The sequence below is a fragment of the Humulus lupulus genome, chromosome 5, assembly GCF_963169125.1.
Source record: "Humulus lupulus chromosome 5, drHumLupu1.1, whole genome shotgun sequence".
In the NCBI taxonomy this organism is placed as follows: Eukaryota; Viridiplantae; Streptophyta; class Magnoliopsida; order Rosales; family Cannabaceae; genus Humulus; species Humulus lupulus.
Window position 1 is genome coordinate 210,578,611 of NC_084797.1, and position 21,558 is coordinate 210,600,168.

General features: G+C 30.9%; 1 protein-coding gene and 1 long non-coding RNA gene across 3 annotated transcripts; one reads left to right on the forward strand and one right to left on the reverse strand.

The window, feature by feature from the left end:
• Positions 1 to 11,136: 11,136 nt before the first annotated feature.
• Positions 11,137 to 14,609, forward strand: LOC133779922 (uncharacterized). Its single transcript, XM_062219819.1, has 5 exons — positions 11,137 to 11,675; positions 11,807 to 13,282; positions 13,363 to 13,668; positions 13,758 to 13,857; positions 13,941 to 14,609. The coding sequence occupies exons 1-5, from the start codon at positions 11,137 to 11,139 to the stop codon at positions 14,607 to 14,609; spliced, it is 3,090 nt and encodes a 1,029-aa protein (XP_062075803.1).
• A 1,260-nt stretch (positions 14,610 to 15,869) lies between these two features.
• On the reverse strand, positions 15,870 to 20,198 carry LOC133778118 (uncharacterized). 2 transcript variants are annotated; one of them, XR_009869006.1, is made up of 5 exons: positions 19,882 to 20,198; positions 18,861 to 18,900; positions 18,532 to 18,583; positions 16,920 to 17,003; positions 15,870 to 16,096 (listed from the first exon to the last, which is right to left on the reverse strand). It is a non-coding gene; the product is annotated as an uncharacterized LOC133778118 (long non-coding RNA). The 2 variants fall into 2 exon arrangements; XR_009869005.1 differs by having other exon boundaries at positions 16,920 to 17,007.
• Between the last annotated feature and the right edge of the window lie 1,360 nt (positions 20,199 to 21,558).

The window sequence follows — 21,558 nt, forward strand, 5'->3', positions numbered from 1 at the left end:
CCTTCCAAGAAGTTAATACCATACTTTCTGGTCCACGCCATTAAGGTATTGACGAATCATCCCCTACGACAAGTATTATAGAAACCCGAGTCATCGGGAAGACTTTTGAAGTGGGCCATGGACCTAAGCTAGTTCGATATCGCCTATGTCCTCATAATCTTCATCAAGGGACATGCCTTGGCTGACTTCATTCTAGGATACATTGGGATAACCGATGACAAAGAACCTGTTGACCCTGTAATGCTCTTTTGGAAGATCTTTGTGGATGGAGCCTCCAATGAGAATGTAGTCGGGGCCGAGATTATCCTGATATCCCCTCAAGGTCACTAGTTGCAAAGCGCCCTACGTTTCCAGTTTGAAGCGTCGAACAACAAGGCTGAACACGAGGCCATGCTGGCTGGATTACGCTTGACCCGGGAGGTAGAGGCAGAGAACATTGAAGGCCACAGCGACTCCCAACTGGTGGTTAAGCAGATTTCAAAAGAATACCAAACGAAGGGGGAGAAGATCGTCGCCTACGTGGCACGAACTCGGGAGTTACTCCAATCTTTCAAAAGATACTTCATTCGCCAGATCCTCAGGGAACAGAACGTGTTTGTAGACACACTGACAAAATTGGCCATGGATGTTGAAGTAGAATTATCCGGGGTAGTCCCTATCGACCATGTACCCGTGCCCAGTATTCGAGCTCCCGCAATCATCAAAACCATCAATTACACTACATTCTGGATGGGCCCTCTCATCAAGTATTTAACCATTGGGGAATTGCCCACGGACAGGGCCACCTCTAAGAAGCTTCAGTACCAGGCTCCCAGATACGTCATGATGGATGGAAAACTCTATCGCAGGGTGTTTTCCATGCCCTATCTTTGATGCGTGTCCAGAACCGAAATGAGCGCAATCATGCATGGAGTACATGAAAGTTTTTGTTGAGATCACACAACCGTACTCAGCTTGTTCAAGAAGATCCTCAGGCAAGGATATTTCTGGCCAACAATGAAGAAGGGCTGTGTCGATTACGTCTGCAAGTGCAAACAATGCCAAAGGTACACGAAGATCCCGTGAGCCCCTCCAACGGGGATAACACTGATGACTAGTCCCTAACCTTTTGCAGTTTGGGGAAGTGATTTGGTAGGATCCCTCCCGACCAGGAAAGGCGGAGTAAAATATGTTATTGTGGCCGTAGAATGTTACACCAAGAGGTCAAAGCAGAATCAATGAGCACCATCACCTCCAAAAAGGCCCTAGACTTCATCATCAACAACATAGTGTGCCAATATGGGCTCCCTCACAAAATCGTGTCTGACAACGGGAAGCAATTTGGTAGCGTCCACTTCACTGACTTGTGTGGAATACATGGCATCATAAAAAGCTTCTCCACAGTAGCAAGACCTCAAGAAAACGGGCAAACAGAGGTCATGAACAAGATTTTGAAGGGGATATTAAAGAAAAAGCTACAAGCCTGCTAGTGCAAGTGGTCAGAAGAGTTGCCTCGTGTCCTATGGGCATACCAGACCACAAAAAGAACATCAATCGGACATACTCCCTATTCAATGGTGTACGGATGCGAAGCAGTCATCCCAGTGGAAACTGCAGTCTCGTCTCACAGACGAGATACATATGATCCCATCTGGAACCACACCTTGCTCCAAGAATCCTTGGTTCTCATCGAAGAGATCTGGGAAGAAGCACAAGTGCAGTTGAAGATGTATCAGGGAAAGATTACAATGCATTTTAACTCGAAAGTTAAGAGCCGAAGGTTCAGAACTAGTGATCTAGTTCTAAGAATAATCTTCCTTGTATCTCAAGATCCAGGAGTGGGGGTTCTGAGACCAAACTGGGAATGACCCCACGAGATCCCAAACGAAGTGTGTCCGACAACTTATCGCCTAAAACGACTAAACGGAACAGAGTTTCCAAGGGCCTGGAACGCAGAACACCTCCGCAGGTACTATTAGTAGTCAGGAGGATGTAATTATGCTATTTCTAACTTTTTTAATTTCAAGTAATGTATGCCACAGGGCCATCCCTTATTTAATGAAAATGGTGTGGACAAAACACCATAAGAAATGTTGTAGGAAAATAAAAGATTCATGTCTGTCTTTAAGTTTTACACGAACAAGTGGCCAAAGACTGCACTCTTTGATCACTTGGGGGGTAAGACAACCTATACAAGTCCAGGATTAAGTACAAAAAATGATGCAAAGCTCATTGCTTAGTCCTGATCTAGACTTGTATAGACTGGGGGTTCAAAACCCAACTCCCAGCAAAAAAGGATGCAAGGCTCAAAGTGTTGGAAAAGCTTATACAGGTTCTTTATTTATTTTCATGTATATCTAATATTAAACAAATTAATACGAGATAGCCTAAAACATGTTTCTAAAATTGAATTCAAGAGAAACAAAAATAGAATACTTACAGTATACGCAGCGGAATTAAAGAGTCTTTCCTTCAGTTTCTCTAACTCTTGTATCCTCTCTGTCGCAGAGTATTATCAAGAAACTGAACCGATCTTCTATTTTCTATACTATCTTCCAATGTATCCTTAGAACCACCTAGACTAGTGTGGGAAATTCTCAACACATGAGATAGATATAGAGAGAAGAAGAGAAAATAACAAAGTGGCTTAGAAAAGGACTTGTGTTTAGAGAGAATATAAAACTATCAGAAAATCTGACTTGTGACTTATCTGTCGTCTCTTTAATCTTCTCTCTAAGCACTCCTTTTATAGACTCAATTAGGCCATTTAATTTAATTAAAAAATCAATAACAGCCATTTTGAAGCCCTAGGTCGAAATTATCATGGGCTATAGGCCCGTGAAATTTCCCATTTGATTATAAGCCCATTGGACTTAAAATCAAGGCCTGTATTATTTTCTATTGATTTAATTAATTAAATAATTATTTAAATCTTTTATCAAATTAATTATTTATAATTTGAACCTTGATTTAAATTTATTTATTAATTTAGATACCAATTTATCTTAATTAATAAATCTGCCATAATTTCTCTTTTCTTCTCAAAATTACACAACTCTGTGAAACTATCCAAAATTGACATGATCAACTTTGATAATTCTAATTGATAATTAAATCAATTAATTGAGACTATCTAGATGATTTTATCCAAGGTACAGTGGGGACCATGGGCATACGAAATCAAGCTCCAATAAATTTACTAACTTAGTAATTCTTTGTGACTCCACTAAAGACTCGGAATTGCACTCTCGATTTCATAGAATGCTCTATAAGCAATATAGATACATTATTGATTATCCATTGTTACAACCATAATAGTCATTCAATCGTTTATAGACGGTCCACAATGAGATGGGACTAAAATACCGTTTTACCCCTCATTGTATTTTATCCTTAAAACACTTAGTTCCTTGTAAATGATATTTTAGTAAACTAATATTAATTACTAAAATGAGATCTCTATCATTTAGCTCCTTGAACCAAGCTAAAAGGAAACCATCATTTCACTTCTTCATCAAAAGCTATAGATGTTCATATCTATGATTAACACTCCCACTCAATTATACTACCGAGTTCCCAAGATGTAAGTATGGGCTAGTCCGTAGGGTAAGCTGGTAACGAACAAGTCAAAGTACTCAAATAATACAATCAATTAGAATACTAACCGCTCAGAATTAAGATTGAATTGACCTATGGTCAACTATATGATATGACTAGAATAGATAATAACGGTATGTTTTCTTATCCTATCAACTGTCAATATCGGCCCAGTCCAATGTAACAAATACATCCGATCTTATCTACTTTGCTAATGTTCTGTAAAGAACATAACACTATGATGTGTAAGTAGAACATATCATAGATTGGAAAGTTAGGGTAAATCTTGTGCCCTGAATAATCTTCGAACTAACTTATTTTAAACATATAATCATATTTATATTCCACTGTGATTACGTCACTATAAATATGATTAGCTATATGCTCGGGATTTAATAGAAGTTTACATTAAAAAAGTAATCATGAATATAAAACATGTGAGCAAAGTGATTGACCAAGTCAAAAAATGATTTCTATTCTTTTATTGATAATAAATGAGATTTCAAAGGAATTGGGTTTTAATTAGGACATAAAACCCCAACAAACTCCCACTTGCACTAATTGAAACTAATGCCTTAATTCTACTAATCATATTTCCTTGATATGCTTATCAAATGTAGCTTCTGGTAGTGTCTATGTAAACGGATCTGCAAGATTGTCTTCAGCTGCAATCTTCATAACCTTCACATCTCCCTTTGCCGTATATTCTCAAATAATGTGATATATCATTTCTATGTGCTTAGTCCTCTTGTGACTACGAGGTTCTTTCTAGTTGGCTATCGCTCTTGTATTGTCACAAAACAACACAAGCAGTTTATCCATTTCTGGAATAACACAAAGACCTAAATAGAACTTTTTTAGCCAGACTATGTCCTTAGCTGCATCAGACGCGACTATGTACTCAATCTCCGTGGTGGAATTTCAGATTGCAGACTGCCTTATGCTTCTCCATATCACAGCTCCACCCCAAGAGTAAACACCATTCCAAAAGTAGACTTCCTGTCATCGACATCAGTTTGAAAATCTTAATCGGTTAGCTTACAGTGTTCAGAACACCACCCTTGTAGACTAACATATAATCCTTAGTCCATCTTAAATACTTATGGATATTCTTAACTGTTATCCAATGTTCTAGTCCTGGGTTTGACTGATACTTGCTCACTATTCCTACTACATAGCAGATATCTGGTCTAGTACACAACATAGCATACATCAGACTTCCAACTGCAGATGCGTAAGGAACTTTTCTCATTGCATCTTCCTCTTCTGGAGTATGGGGAGACTTCTTCTTTGAAAGATGAATTCCATGGCGGGACAGTAAACACCCTTTCTTTGAATTTTCCATTGAGAAATGTTCAAGCACTTTATCATTGTAAGTTGCTTGAGATAGAGCTAAGACTCTGTTTTTTCTATCCCTAATGATTTGGATACCTAGAACATAAGTTGCTTCATCCAAATCCTTCATCTGGAATTGAGTGCTCAGCTAATTCTTCACATTTGACAATTTCTTAACATTGTTTCCAATGAGTAAGATATCATCTACATAAAGAACCAGGAAAACCACTATTTGATTTGCCTTCAATTGGTAAACACGAGACTCATCAATATTTTGTTCAAAGCCATAGGTTTTGATTATTTCATCAAACCTAAGGTTCAAGGAATGAGATGCCTGCATAAGTCCATAGATTAACCTATTCAACTTGTAAATTTTTCCTTCTTGTCCAGCTACTTTAAATCCTTCTGAATGATCCATATAAATGACCTCGTCAAGCTTTCCATTAACAAAAGTTGTCTTGACGTCTATTTTCCAGATCTCATAGTTAAGAGGGACTTCTATGGATAAGAGGATGCGAATGGACTTGAGCATGGCTACCGGACTATGAGTTTCCTCATAGTCCACGCCTTCTCTTTAACTATAACCCTTTGCCACTAATCGAGCTTATAAGTCTCGATATTTCCATCAACACCGATGGACCCAAAACGGGTATGTTTTAAATATTTATAACTCGCAAGCACACGAATCATCACTACACCAAAATATTGATTTTGTGACATTTAAAAATGTGACTATTGTATGTTTTTAGTAACATTTATAGCTTTTGTGACATTTGTAACAAATGTAAAATATGCCAGTGTGAGTAAAAGCTAATGACATTTTCAAATGTAACTATAGTAATTTTTTAATGACATTTAAAAATGTCACTAAATGATAATTAATAGCATTTTCAAATATCACTATATTATTTATTATAATAAATTTTATATTAAAAATAATTTTAGTGACATTTGTACAAATGTCACTAATATAGTTTTGTGACATTTGTAAACATGTTATTAAAGTATTTTTTAAATATATTTAAAAGAATATTAAGCACATCTTTGACATTTAAATCATCCGTTTTATTTTGCATGTATTAAAGATTTTTTTATTTTGAAATATTTTTATACAAATTTAACTTAAAAAATATTCACAATAAATATATCCTAATAAACAACAAAAAAGTCATATAAATATTGTCAATAATAAATAATTGTAGCAAAATAACATTTCTTAAAACAACAACAACAACAAACTTCTATGTACAAAAACATTGAAATAAACACCAACAAAAAAAATGCATACATGAGTTTAATTTCTGCAACATAAAATCAAAGCATTGAGTCACCAAGTTGTGTATCTGATTCCCTTGGAACCTACAAGAGAATAGCAAGCATATGTAATTATTTGTATACACATATATATATATATATATAATGACATTTTATATGGAAGACAATTAGTTCTAATTTTTTTATTTAACTTACCACAAATGCTGTTGGCCATGCAATAGGCGCTCCAACAACTTGACCAATTGTCTTAAAATATCCATATGATTTAACCAGTTGTTCATCGGGCTTAATAGGAACTTGTACTATAACTTCAGAAAAAAAGTATCCGAGCTTTTTTCCTCCAACTTCTTTTGATGGATCTCTACTTATAACGATACCAATAGCAATTGTTTCAGGCTCACTGGTGACACTTTTAAGATTGACTACTTCTCCAACCTGCATGTATTATTTATAAATGAATAATTTCAATAGTGGAGGATGCACTTAAATAGTTTTTAAAAATTATAATATAGTAGTAGTACCTCAACAACAGGAGTATCATATGCTGAAGATGAAAACCATTGCTGACGTTGGGTTTCTTTGTTATGTAAGGTACTAGCATTTATGGCCTACATATATAACAATAAATTAGCAAAATAACTATATATAGTTTATAGGTTAGTAACTTAAAAATCAATAAAATAAAATAAATCTTAACCATATGTGAAGATGTAGCATTTTCATTACAATGTAAATGCTACACATAAATAAATTTAATATAGTTAGTAAAACTTATTTTCAATAATCAAAATAAATGAAAAAATAGTAGTTTGACTAACCTGATGTGATATGTCATTGCCATTATTTTGCTTGCTCAAAATAGTCTTAGTAAGAATTTGAACTTGAGATCTTAGATCATTTATTTCTGACTGTAGAGTATCTACATACTCGTTTTGGTTTCTTCTCCAAGTTGATTTATCTTTCCACACATCAGATGGGCAAACACCAAATCCATACATGCGAACTGATCCATGTTTTTCTTTACCCATAACTTCAGAAAAAACATCATTTTTACTCTTTTCTTTTGATGCATCTTCATTCAGTTCTTCTTTCTCTTGTAATTGTAACTATCATTGATTTAATATTGTAAACATGTAAGTTAAGATTAAGCTAAGCTAGCAAGCAAGAAATAACACATTAATTAAGAATAATTGGATCGTACCATTGCTTCTTTTGTTTTCTCATTAGCAATGCTCTTATCTTTTTTTGAGTAACATATTTTGAACATGGTTGCACGTGTTGGTGTACTTGCACCATCCTTTTTCTACAAAAGAACATATTGTTTTAATTCAAAAGCAATGAAATTTACCTAATTTTGAAACAATATTCAAATATTAATGTTGAAATACTAAATAAATTTTACCTGTAATGCTCTAAGTTGAGCAAAACTCTTTGTGCCAGTTGTATGGTTGTATTTTTTTTCTGCACGACTAGTCTTGTTTTTAGCACTCTTTTTCTAAAAGAATATTAAAGATTAAAATGTAGTTAGTAAAAACTTCTTGAAATATAATAAAAATAATGCAAATTAATAAAAGTTTGAATGAAAAATACCATTGCATTTTTTGTTGCCCAATATTTTATTAGTTCCTCCCATTGGTCATCATATACTCCTTTGTCTTTATATTTATTTTGCTCCTCAAAAGATAAGTGCTCCAAATAATAAGTTTTTTTAAGATAAGATTTCCAAGCTCTAAGTTTCCTACCAAAAGTTCTGAAAGTCCAATTCTTAGCTTGAGGAGGAATTTCAAATTTTTCCTACAAGAATTAAAGCAATAAACAAATATTGAAATTACATAATACCTACTTCAAATTTTAACATAAAATAACAAATTAAATAATCATGAAAACAATAATTAATACCTGTATAATTTTCCACATTCCAAGTTTGTATTTAGCAGGTATCTCATGCCAAGTTTTATAATTAATTGGAGCATTTTTTCCATCTCTTACTAATGTCCCAATAATGCTTGAAAGTTTGCTTGCACTTTTATCATATGGCTGTCCAAAATCATTGCATGTGATTTTTATCTTCTCTCCATCACGGTTCCCCCATATTTCACGCATTTGTGTAGGACCTCGAGTTTTCTTTTCACCATTATCATTCATCAACATATTTGTAAATGATTCTATATTATCCTGTGAGGCCAATCTACATTGCATGTATGAATCCATAGCTGTTTTCAAGATTCAAAAAAATAAAGTAGTTATATATAATTTACTTCATTCTAAATTAGCAAAGAAAAAAGGCAATCAGTTCCACACAATCAGGAGCAAAAAATAATATACTAAACAAGATTATTTTGGTATCTTCTAAACTTTTTTTCTTAACAATATACTCATATATATACACAAAAACTCTATCAATATACCTTGTGACACTATCATAGGTTTGGCCACCTGGCTGTTGATTACATATCAATTAAAAACTTTAAAATGTTAGCTATTGAAAATGGTTATAGAAAGCTTAGTTCTTTGTGATACTCACATAGAGATCAAATAATTTAGCAAAGTCTAGATATGTAAATTATTGGGGATTTTGAATGAAATCATATACAATAACTTTACTAGTTTATATACTTGTTTCTTCAATCTGAATTATTTGGAATAGGACCATTGTTTGGAGCTGCAATTTACATAATTAGGTATATATATATTTATATATATAAAAAAGGAAGCCTAAGATTAGATAACTGATTAGATTACTAATATATTAAAGTTTATAAGCTTTCAGCCTAAGAATAACGTTATATGCTAGAATAGTTATTGTTATTCAATTGGCTATAAAGTTATGTATTTAGGGATGTGTTCAATTAATGGGGTCGGAGCTGTCTTTATCCACCACAGGAGGCTAAGTTTATGGACTCTAATGTAATTTCAGCTTTTCTTCATGCATATAATGGATTGAATGGTTAAAAATATGAACTAGATTGCTCCATTATTTTTTGGATATAGAGGCCAAAATGCAGAAATTTTATTTGAACAATGTAAAAGCAAAAAGGTATCAAACCATATTTGGCAGATTTTGAGTTCATGTGAAATTAAACAACATTTTCCATATAGAGGTCATACAAATTTTTTAATAAAAGAATTTGATGCATAAATAATCCAAGCTAATACGTATTTGTAAGAAGTCAAATTGAGAAAAAAAAAAGTATGTGCCAAATGATTGGGGAAACGGGGTGTGCAGGGGTAGAGGCAATTAATATGTACATATGTGAGAGGTATATATATATTTATACATATATATGATGTTTATATGCGAGAAACGATTGTATAAGGTAAAAATTATAAATCATAAACATTACCTGCATGAGATGAATCATCAACAAATTTGATTATAACACTTTTGTCGCACCTTCTATGCAGTCTTTGGTCTCACCATTATCTCTCCTGTAACCTTTTGCAATCTTGAGATGGATTTGAAAATGTGAGTTGTATTGTTCTAATCAATTTTTCCTTCTAAAACAGTATACTTTGCAAAAACAACCGCCATTTTTTTCATAAATTTTCATTTAAGCGCTTTTTTTTTTAAAATATATACACATTAAGGGGAGGTGGTTATATATTTTACTTAAATTTTTATAATAAAATCATTACAGTTTATTTTCAAACAATTTTATATATTTTTTAATTGTTCTAAATATATGGTATTATATAATAGTTTTTAGAATAATTTTATGATTCTCCCTATAAAAATGGGAGTTCAATTGACTATTTCTATTGAAATAGTATTGATATACCTATAATTTTTAAGAAACCATAGACGTGTGACACAGAAGAATAATATAAATCATTATTAATTTTTTTTTTTGCTTGTTTAACGATAGATATTTTTCTTGTTGAAAGAAAACTGATATTTTTTAAAATATATTATATATATGATAGTATCTTATTTTTAAAATATATAGTTATTTACTATTAAATAAAATTCAAAAAGAAATTTTTTGAGTTCTGATATTTTATTACTAACGTATTTATTTTAATAAAATTTTAAAAAAATATCACATATTCACTTTTCCGCTATTTTTTTTTGTTTAACGCTAGATGTATTTTAAGAATCTATAATATATATATAATAGTATCTAATTTTAATAATATATATACTTCTTCAATATTAATGAAATTTAAAAATAAAATATCTGCATCATAATATCTTATTATTTATTGATAGAAATATATATCTATGTTAAATTATTTTGGTTTGTAATAGTATGTATTTCAAAATTTTAATAATAAGATATTTAAAACAAACCTTATTTTTTAAAATTTAAATTTAAGCAACTTAAAAAAAAATACTAAACGAGCATAAATATCTATATATATATAATTTTGCATCTCTATTTCTCTCATTCTCCCTCTAAGACTCTTTAATATTAGAGAACATGTATTAATGCTCTCTAAAGAAAAACACTCCACAATACTTCTTTGTCAATTTAAGAGGGAAAAACAAATTTTTTTAAAGGTAATTCTTCAACTTATGGTTTTTATTTTATTTTCTTATTATTTTGGTGTATATAGAAATATAAGTTAGAAAAGTTGGTATTGGATCTTGAAATTTCCTTTTGAGTGTATGAAATTAAGATATTATTTATTCATCATTTGAGCTTATCAACAATGTTGTGTTTATTTGAAAATTTTGTATGACATGTGTTTTTTTTTTTTTCAAATAAACTAATTTTTATATTTTTTATAGGTATTAATTATCAACTCAAAAGATAAATTACGGATAAGAGTTGGATGAACCAATCTAGATTGAGCGATTCATATCAAGAAGGAGTTAATTTATTTCTGGATTTTGCATTTAAAAATGCAAGTCATGAAGAAAAAATTATATGTCCTTGTGTAAAGTGTGTCCTTATTATACCTGTTACTCGAAAAATAACATTTGAACATCTAATATGCAATGGATTTATGGACGGTTACACTAAATGGGTATTGCACAGGGAATCTTCTTCACATGCTGCACAAAATGTTGAGACTTTTCGTGATACTCATGAGTCAAATTATACTATTGATATGCAAGGAATTATATATGATGCAATTGGACAGAACATTGGAGACAACGAATGCGATGATGAAAATGACAATCTTCAAGGTGAAGGTGATGAACCAAATGCGAGAGCAAAAGAATTTTACGATTTGATGAAAGAAGCAGAGAAAGAACTTTACCCAGGTTGTACAAGTTTTACAAAGCTATCATTTGTTATTCAATTATTTCATATTAAGTGCATCTCTGGATGGAGCGACCAATCATTTGGCAAGGTACTTGACTTATTTAAAAGAGCATTACCAAAAGGTGAGGCATTGCCCAACTCTTTTTATGAGACCAAAAAATTAATCAACGCTCTAGGACTTGATTACGAAAAAATTGATGCATGTCCAAAAGATTGCATATTATATAGAAAGGAGCATGCAAATGACACAGAATGTGAAGTATGCTCTACACCAAGGTATGTTAAATATAACAATTTATTTTCTTCTCTTTTTTATTTAGTTAACATTTTTTGAATTTCATATAATACTTTTATATGACTTATACTTTATAATAATAATAGCTTTACTCTTTAATCATCAAAAATAGGACTGAAGCTAAAGTCTTGCACCATTTTCCATTAATACCACGATTACAAAGATTATTTATGTCATCAAAAACATCTGATTTTATGACTTGGCATCATAACAAAGATCGTACAAGTGATGGTTGTATGAGACACCCAAGAGATTCTCCAGCATGGATGACTTTTGATCATAACCACAAGAATTTTGCTGCAGATCCTCGCAATGTTAGACTTGGGCTAGCTTCTGATGGAATGAACCCTTTCAAAACATTAAGTGTAAGTCACAGTACATGGCCAGTTATTTTGATACCATACAATCTTCCTCCGTGGATGTGTATGAAACAACCTAATTTTATTATGTCCTTACTCATACCCGGTCCAGACGCACCTGGAAATAATATTGACGTATATCTAAAGCCACTAATTGAAGAGTTAAAGGAGTTATGGGAAGTTGGAGTTGAAACTTTTGATGCATCTACAAAAAAAAACTTTAACATGCGGGCATCACTACTATGGACAATTAGTGATTTTCCAGCATATGCAAACTTATCAGGATGGAGCACGAAAGGAAAGTATGCATGCCCATCTTGTCATCAAGACACTTGTTCTATGTGGTTGAAGCATAGAAAAAAGCATTGTTATATGGGTCATCGACGCTGGTTAGAAAATAATGACCCATTTAGAAATGATGAAAAATCTTTTGATGGCACAAAAGAGGAAAGAATGGCTCCAACCCCATTAAGTGGTTCTATGATACTAGATACATTAGCAGGCTACCAGATTAAATTTGGGAAGACAGTTGTTAATCCTCTATTGCCATACAGTTGGAAGAAAAAGAGTATATTTTTTGAATTGCCATATTGGAAGGATAATTTATTGCGACACAATCTTGATGTGATGCATATTGAAAAGAATGTATGTGAAAGTTTGATGGGGACATTATTGAGTTTAGATACAAAAAATAATGACAATTTGAATGCGCGTCTTGATTTAAAATATATGGGTATTAGATCTGAACTTCATCCAAAAGAGAGCGAGTCTAAGAAAACTGTTATTCCGCCTGCATGTTTTACATTAAGCAAAAAAGAAAAAATTGTCTTCTGTCGATTTCTAAAGACAATTAAGGTTCCAGATGGATATGCTGCCAACATTTCTAGATGTGTTGATGTGAGCAAAAGAAAAATTTATGGGCTCAAAAGTCATGATTTTCATATCATTATGACTCAATTACTACCACTAGCACTAAGGGGAGTATCAAGTGCACATGTTCGTCTACATCTAACTAGTTTAAGAAATTATTTTCGCATGATGTATTCAAAAGTTGCCCGACCACAAGATTTTATGCATCATGAACAACAAATACCTATCATTCTTTGTAATCTTGAAAAACTCTTTCCTCCAGCATTTTTTGATATAATGGTTCATTTAGTAATACACTTAGCATATGAGGCAAGAATTGCTGGACCATCAGTTTATCGTTGCATGTACCCTATTGAAAGGTAAATATTAATTGATTTTCATTTTATTTATGCTTAACAAGAATTAATATTTCTTCTAATGTTTCTATGAATAATTTTAGGTACTTGTCTAAGTTGAAGTCATACGTTCGTAATAAAAGCAAACCGGAAGGTTGTATTGTCGAAGGATATTTAGCTGATGAATGTTTGACGTTTTGCTCAAGATACATGGAAGGTGTGGAGACAAAATTTAATCGTAAGCCTAGAAATTACATTGATGTGGAACCAAATGGAAAAACATTGCCCATTTTCCAAACGACGGGTCGACATTTGGGAAAAATAGATACTAAGACTTTAGACGAGGATACTAAAGTTAAGGCACATCGATATGTATTATTTAATTGCAATACCATAGACTCATTTAATGAGTGAGTGTTATTTATTATATCTTTAATAATAATAACAATAAAAACATGAAAAATCATATAATTATAACTAATGCTAATTCATTTTGTAGGGAACATCGTAATATCATTGCACAACAAAACTCTCGTCAAACAGCAATGACCATAAATCGAATTCATAACAATTCATTTTCTCCATGGTTTGCTAAAAAGGTAGATTTTTTAATTTATACATTTTACATTAACTTAATGAGTTACACACATATTGAGTGTAGTTATTATTTTTATCAAATCAGGTGGAAGAATTATATGATAATGGAGATAATCGAGCTTCTGAAGATTTACGTTGTTTGGAAAATGGACCAAACAATGTTTTTTTTCGATTTAAAAAATATCTAATCAACGGTTTCAGGTTTCACACAAAAGAAATTGAAAAGAATTTAAGAACTCAAAATAGTGGAGTTATTATGACTGCTAAAACTCAAAGTTTCGCAAGTAGTAGAGATCCAAATCCTATTTTTGGAGAGGTTACATTTTATGGAATATTAACTGATATTATAGAACTAGATTATTCTTCAGGAAATCGTGTTGTGTTATTTAAGTGTGATTGGATTTCAAGAAGTGGCGTTAAAGAAGAGAAGGATTGCACAAGAGTCAACTTTTCAAAATTGATGCATGAAGATGAACCATTTATACTAGCTTCTCAAGCAGAACAGGTAATGTATGTGGAAGACCTCAAACACAAAGAATGGCATGTTGTTTTAAAAATAAATTCTAGAGATTATTATAATATGAGTGTGCAATCATACGATGAGAATGTGGAGTCTTATTTGCAAACTGAGGTTTGTAGCGCAACTATTAATGATGGGGATGGAGATATTAGTTTGGTTAGGAAAGATATCCAAGACATAACCGTTGATACATCAGTGTCGTTTGATACAGATGAGATGGATGAAGAAGCTTAGTGATTGTAGTTTTCATTCTTATTAACATAAATTGCTAAATTTTATTTCTCTTTCTAATTTTATGGAGTTCAATTTTATGTATTCAATTTTTTTTATTATAATTCTATCCTAATATTTATTTAGTTATTTTTTTTGTCTATGAAATTAATTAGGCCTACAAAAATAATTTACTTTTGTCAAAATCCCATTTAAACTCTTATTATAAATTTGTAATATAAAAACAAATTAAAAAAAAATTGACAAATTAAAAATGTCACTACAAAATTTCAATAATAACACTTTTAAAATGTCACTAAAATTATTTATTTAGCTGAAATTTTAAAATGTCACAAAATCCAATATTTTGTGTCATTTGTACAATGTTACTATTGATATAGTCTAGTGACATTTTGTGAATGCTACTAAAACTAAATTTTCACAAATTAGTAACATTTTTTATCAAATGCCACTAAAGAATATCAATAATGACATTTTAAAAAAAATGTCACTACATAAAATGTCATTTATTCTTACTAAAGTGACATTTTTGACCAATTGTCACTAAAATACTATTATTGTGACATTTTTTAACAAATGTCACCAATTAAAATGTCACAAAATCAATATTTTGGTGTAGTGCATATATGAAGTATAGTATTCGTGTAAGAATGAGATCGAACTCAAAGGAGTTTTCTAAAATCAAAAAAGAAAACTATTTTAAACCAAAATTAATAAATTTTAACCTAACTCTAAAAATTGATGAGATTTAATGTCATGAACACAAAATAAAAGATTTAAAATAAAGCTATTTAAGAGAATAAAAATACTATTACAAAAAAGACTTTTTAGGACTAGCATTGCGAATCCTAAAAAACTTTTTAGGACTCGCGAGGCGCGAGTCCTCTATTTGAGAGCCTTAAAACTCTTGTTGAGTGCCTTTAAGTAAGTTTTTAGAACTCGCGTTGCGAATCCTAGAAGAATGTTTTTAGGTCTCACAACGCGAGTCCTAAAAAATCTGATTCAGTGCCTTTAATTAATTTATAAGGACTTGCGTTGCAAGCCCTAAAAGAATGTTTTTAGGACTCGCAATGCAAGTCCTAAAAGATCTCATTGAGTGTCTTTAAATTAAGATTTTAGGACTCGCTTTGCATGCCCTTAAAAGTAATTTTTTTTTTAAAAAAAATGCAGCTACCATTTTCATTTTGATTTAAAAAAAATATATCTCTTTGAGAGTCCAAAATGTATTATATATTTTACATTTCTAATATTTTCAAAAGATAATACAACAAAATAATTTTTTATTAATTACTCAAAAATATAATTTTAATATTTAGTCTACTCGGCTTACAAAATCATATTACATGAAAGTTTATACTACAATCAAATTCTATCATCACCAAATATTAAACAAGGCATGTATACAAAGTTAGTGAAATATATTTTTGATTCTAAATACTTTAACTACCAATGTCTAGTTTTGCGCCAAAGAAATGCATCTCAATATAGACCTGCACATTATAAAAAAGTTATTTAATTATTAGGTTCATCAAACTTTTCAAAAGTTTGCTTAGAAAAAATCAGTCCATTTCAAGTTGATAATTAATATTAGAATATTGTATTTATAAAAAAATATACCTTTAGAAAATAAGCAAGTCCAATAGATCAAGGAAATTTGGGACAAGAAATATGTTTCAAGAGAGCTAGCCACGCTTGTATTTGTTTACAAATTTTAATATTTTTTAATGATTAATTTTTAATCCTCATGCAACTAGATATAAATTATTAAGAGAAATACAAATTCATTTGAATTAAGAATGAAAAATGATTGTTTTAAACTTAAGATATAATGTACTACTCAAAAGATCAATTACATATATCCAATATAAAAGAAATTTAAGTGCAAAACGTTAAAAATTAGATGTCAGTCTGCATAATGTCTAGATTTAGTATTAGAGTTTGGAGAGATATTTAGTTACTCACACATACTAATTAACCTATAGACAGTCCACATGCTATGAAGAAATAATTTCAAACCGACATTTAAATCCCAAAGAACTTTGAGTATCACATCTCTAGAAGAAAAAAATACTGCAATTTCATAAAAACTAGTGTTGAAAGTCCTTACCAAAGACAAATTCTAGCTTTTGCCACACTAAGCTATTTTCTATATCAAGCGACAAAACAAGACAAATTTCAAAGAAAGAATCCTAAACAAAAGTCGGGAGACGGTTATACTAAACATTTATAAGAGAATAAAGAGTATTATACAAGAGATAATCTATAGAAATGTAACACACACATTTACCAAGCTACATAGCAAAGCAAACATACATGTGCATTTGAAAGTTGTCATCTTACTCCAGATAGATATTTCTTTTCTTGCTCCAAAACCAAATGTTCCATTCTATCAACTAACTAGCTTCATAAAGAATAATTGTCATCAAAGAATTAATTAGAGAACAGTGGTAAGAACTTAAAGAATAATGATCACCAAAGCAAAAGAGAACAAAAAACTAAAATATTAATAAAAAATTTCTCCACTGGAAATAAAAAGTTCTTAAAATGTTGACCACTAGAAATAAAAAAACAAGAGAGGTCCACACATACTTTTATTATATTAAGTTAGATGTACTCCCAAAAAAATAAAATATCTCACAAGATAAAGACCAAACTTATACATGGCAAACGAAAAGAATTATAAAACTCAATATAATGCTCTCCCCTGCTTTTGTTCTTCACAAATTGAATTATAATAGACAACAAAAACATTAGAGCAACCAAACTGAGAAGTAAGATGTTAATAGTCATAATAAATATAAATTATATATCTTAAACTTGTTCTCAGTGTTACATAAAGACACTGTATTACATTCAAAAGAATAAAATAAATATCTAACAACCAAACATATATAATAAAAGAAAACCCTGCAAACACTTTCCTGGAGAAGCTTTTGCCTCCATTATAGATCCAACAAGCAATCGATATATATTTCAAAAAGCATGAATTAAAGACTAAAGTAAACGTGCATGGTTCTTAATTAAATACAAAGCTAGTAGTTGTTATAACTGTTACTTGTAAATTGCATGATGCAAAAATAACTTTGAAGTAATTTGGACAAAATATCTTAAACACAAGAGGAAGAAAAAGATGGGCAAACATGTTAGAATATCAGTTTCTACAACATTGGACCCCACACAAATGATGATGGTTACATAGTCTATTTTATATTCAAGTAATGTTTATATAAATGTCTGCCAAGTAGAGAGGTGGCCTTAATTATATGTAATACATAACATTTCGATTGACTACATAAAACATGCTTAAAGGTGTCTCAAACCTTTAGATTTTGGAGCCTAATATTAAGATTATAGAATAAAACTTGAGACTTTCATCAAACATGTGCTATGCAAGAAAATTGTAGAACATGCATAAATTGCTATAATGATATAATCACACAACATATTCTGACTGAGCAAAGCACAACATCAATTAACAGAAATATACTACATGAAAATTTAACAAAAAAATAGGTTACAAAAAAAATATATATTACATGAAAATTAAAACATAGTAAAATACACATCTTGCACTGAAACTAGAAGAAAAAGAGCCAACATGTCGCCATCTATAGAAAATCGGACAGCATATCCCCTAATTTACTAGCCTAGCCATTTGTCACATTCAACACAAACATGTCTAACAAATCAAACAGCACACAAGTTTTCATCCATATATCACCACAGCACACAAAATTCTCAGAATCTACTTCACTAAGACATGCAAGTTCTCAATCTTCCGTTATCACCGTAGCACACAAAATTCTCATAACCTACCTCACTATGGAAGAATATCTAAGATATTCAAACTCCACTAATGTAATACAATTATCATTCAAAATTGTAAAATATTGAAAATTTAAAAAAAAAATCAAATACAACATACCTCTTGCAATTAGCTACCGATCCAATGCTTTAAGACCAATCAAAATATTAACCTAAACATTATTATTAACATTATAAAAAATAAAAAAGTTAGATGTATGTTCCATATCATGTTAAAAGTTAGATGCCACATACCACACTAAGACAAGCAAATCAGGATTTAAAATAAAATTCAAAGAAACACTGTGTAAAAGAACTATAAATATGAAGAAAAAGAATACGTAGAAAAAAAATGATGGGAGAAAACATTATCAAAAAAGTTCAAAATTCAAATAAGAGAAATATATATAGAAATTGAACAGGAAAAAATATCAGTAAAATCAAACTCACTCAAGCTTCTTTTTGAATTTGAACTTGGAAACCGAGTTTCCTGTATTAATGATATATGTGCACACATTAGCAATTGTCAAACCTAAAAAAAAGGCAAATTTGAAAATCACTATAAAATAAAGTGTACAAGAAGCAAATAGCCCTGCTTCATAAAGAACTATGACTCTATGCACTTCGAATATATATATATATATAAATAGGGTCCTTGGTATACATAATATATATAATACAAACATATGTAACAAAATCTGCCCACATTTATGTTTGGATATATACAGAGAGAAAAAAACTAAAGATGACAACTTAAACCTAACCCATTACAGAATGTTTATCTCAAAGATTCACAAACATAAAGTAAAAATATTTATATCCAAAAGTTAAATATACAAAACACAAAAGTCCATCTCATTCATTGATGTTTTTTCTAATTTCTGGACAAGCAAACACATAGAAAAAAAATAATACAAAATAATGCTTATTGATGATCATGAAAATTGGGCACTAAACTTTGGTTCCATTTTCTAGTATGCAGAACTGTTAACTGATTAAAAAGTTTCCATAAACATCTCAATATCCACTCATAACATGTGCAAGTAATAACAATGGTTAATACCACACTAACATAAATAAAACCAAAAATTACAAAGGCTCATCCGGATAGGACACATGAGCTAAACACAATATAATCCTCTAAGAGTGCATTCGACCAAAAATTTAATGCATAGCAAAACCACAAATATTGAAAGAAAATATGACATACAAGGGCATCAGTTCTTAAATTCTCCCAAATTAGGCTTCAAATATTATCTGGTTTGAGCTCAAAATGTAAGTCGTAACCAAATCAAAGGCCAAATATTAAAAAAATTCATAACAAAAAAAAATCAGAATAGTAAAATAATAAAAAAAATAGTGATTAACCTCTAAGTGAGAAAGCCTTGGATCTAAGAGAAAAGTGAGAAAGAGCCTTTATTAAGTTAATAATATTAAAAATAAATGAAACTAAATATATGTATATATATACCTGAAAATAAAGAGGGAGTTGAGCCTGTAGATGAGCCGGAGCAGAAGGGAGGGAGGCGAAGAGACAGGCAGTCGGAGGGCCATCTACAAGTCGGAGATCAAGAAGAAGAAAAAGGAAAAAAAAAACAGTGGGGAAAAATTAAAGAAGAAGAGGTATCTAACAAAAAAATGAAAAAAAATTAACCAACAGTGAGCTGAGGGAGGGAAAATGGAGAAGATCTTGTGGGATTTGGGGGTTTCGACATTTGGGGTTTCAGAGGGAGAGAGAGACTGAGGCGCGAGAGAGCTGAGAAATAGAATTGGGAAAAAAATTGGGATTTTTTTTATTACCTTTAGTGCGAAATAGAAGAGGGAAATTCGAAACAATGTGTGTTTTTATGCTCTTTTACTTAACAATTCTAAGGACTTGCTTTGAGAGTCCTTAATACTCTTTTAGGATTCGCAAAGTGAGTCTTTAAAAGTTACAATTCCTAATTTTTCAGCCCAGGTGTTTTTAGAACTCGCAAAGCGAGTCCTTAAAGAGTATTAAAGACTCCCAAAGCAAGTTCTTAAAATTGTTAAGTAAAACACTCATTTTTTAGCCCAGATTTGTTTAGGACTCGCATATTTTTTTAGGACACTCATTGCGAGTCCTAAATTGTGTTTTTTTAGGACTCTCAATGAGTGTCCTAAAAACTCCATAAATATTTTTAAGGACTTGCATTTATGTGCGTGTCCTAAAAAAGTGTCCTGTAAAGGGTATTTTGTAGTAGTGAAATAAACCAATAATGATGTGAAAATAAGTGTTCAAATGAAAGAATATTAAGATACTAGAATCCACAAATGTAAGTTTAATCAAACTTATTAGTATACTGATTCCCAAATTTTAGAGATAGTTAAAACAAGTCAAACTATAATTTTCCAAATAGATTTATACTTTTAAGAACACATTATTTCTTAAAAGATAGGATTTTTCTTCACTTTTCAAAAAAGTATAATTTCAAAGTATTTAATGTGAAACAACAAAAAATCAAATAACATTATTTATAAGGCCAAACATAATTTTTTTGTTCTAAGCATTAGATGTGAACAATTTAATGGCACATCTTACACAAAGGATATTATGTTTTGCAAAATGAAGAAAAAAGTGCAATATTATCTAACAATCCAAAATATGAGATATTAAAGATGAAAGACATATATGAAGAAGAAAAACCCATAAACTTTGTTACATTACAAGGGAAATCAACATACAACATAAATTTTATCTAGTTACAAGTTGCTTCATCATGATCTTAATAGTATTATGAAAAAGATTGGAAGCACATAACTATAATAGAAATTACAAAATAAATAAAATACATACTTGAAAAGGCTCTTGAAAAAAAATACCAAAATAGAAGAGAGAATGGTAGAAAAAAAGATAGTAAAAAAATAGTCTTGCAATTTCATATTTATAGCCAAAATGAGACTATTAAAATAATCTATTTAAATTAATTAAATTGATTAGATTTATTAAATTAATAATAATATGGAAAATATGGGTAAATTGTAGGAGTGATGATGATTTTTGGGTAAAATGTTGTAGAAAAATTGGGCAAAAATGGCATTTTAGGGACAAGGGGACAATGAGCATTTGATGGGCTCAAGAAGGGGTTGTGGCAGGTGGCTACTTCAGGGAGCTGGGCCGAGTGGGCCT

Bases quoted from the DNA above. Each gene is read 5' to 3' on its own strand.
- LOC133779922 (XM_062219819.1), top strand. From the start codon at position 11,137: ATGGACGGTTACACTAAATGGGTATTGCACAGGGAATCTTCTTCACAT. The intron at 13,283-13,362 runs GTAAATATTAAT...GAATAATTTTAG, and splicing joins TGCATGTACCCTATTGAAAG to GTACTTGTCTAAGTTGAAGT. The intron at 13,669-13,757 runs GTGAGTGTTATT...TTCATTTTGTAG, and splicing joins ACCATAGACTCATTTAATGA to GGAACATCGTAATATCATTG.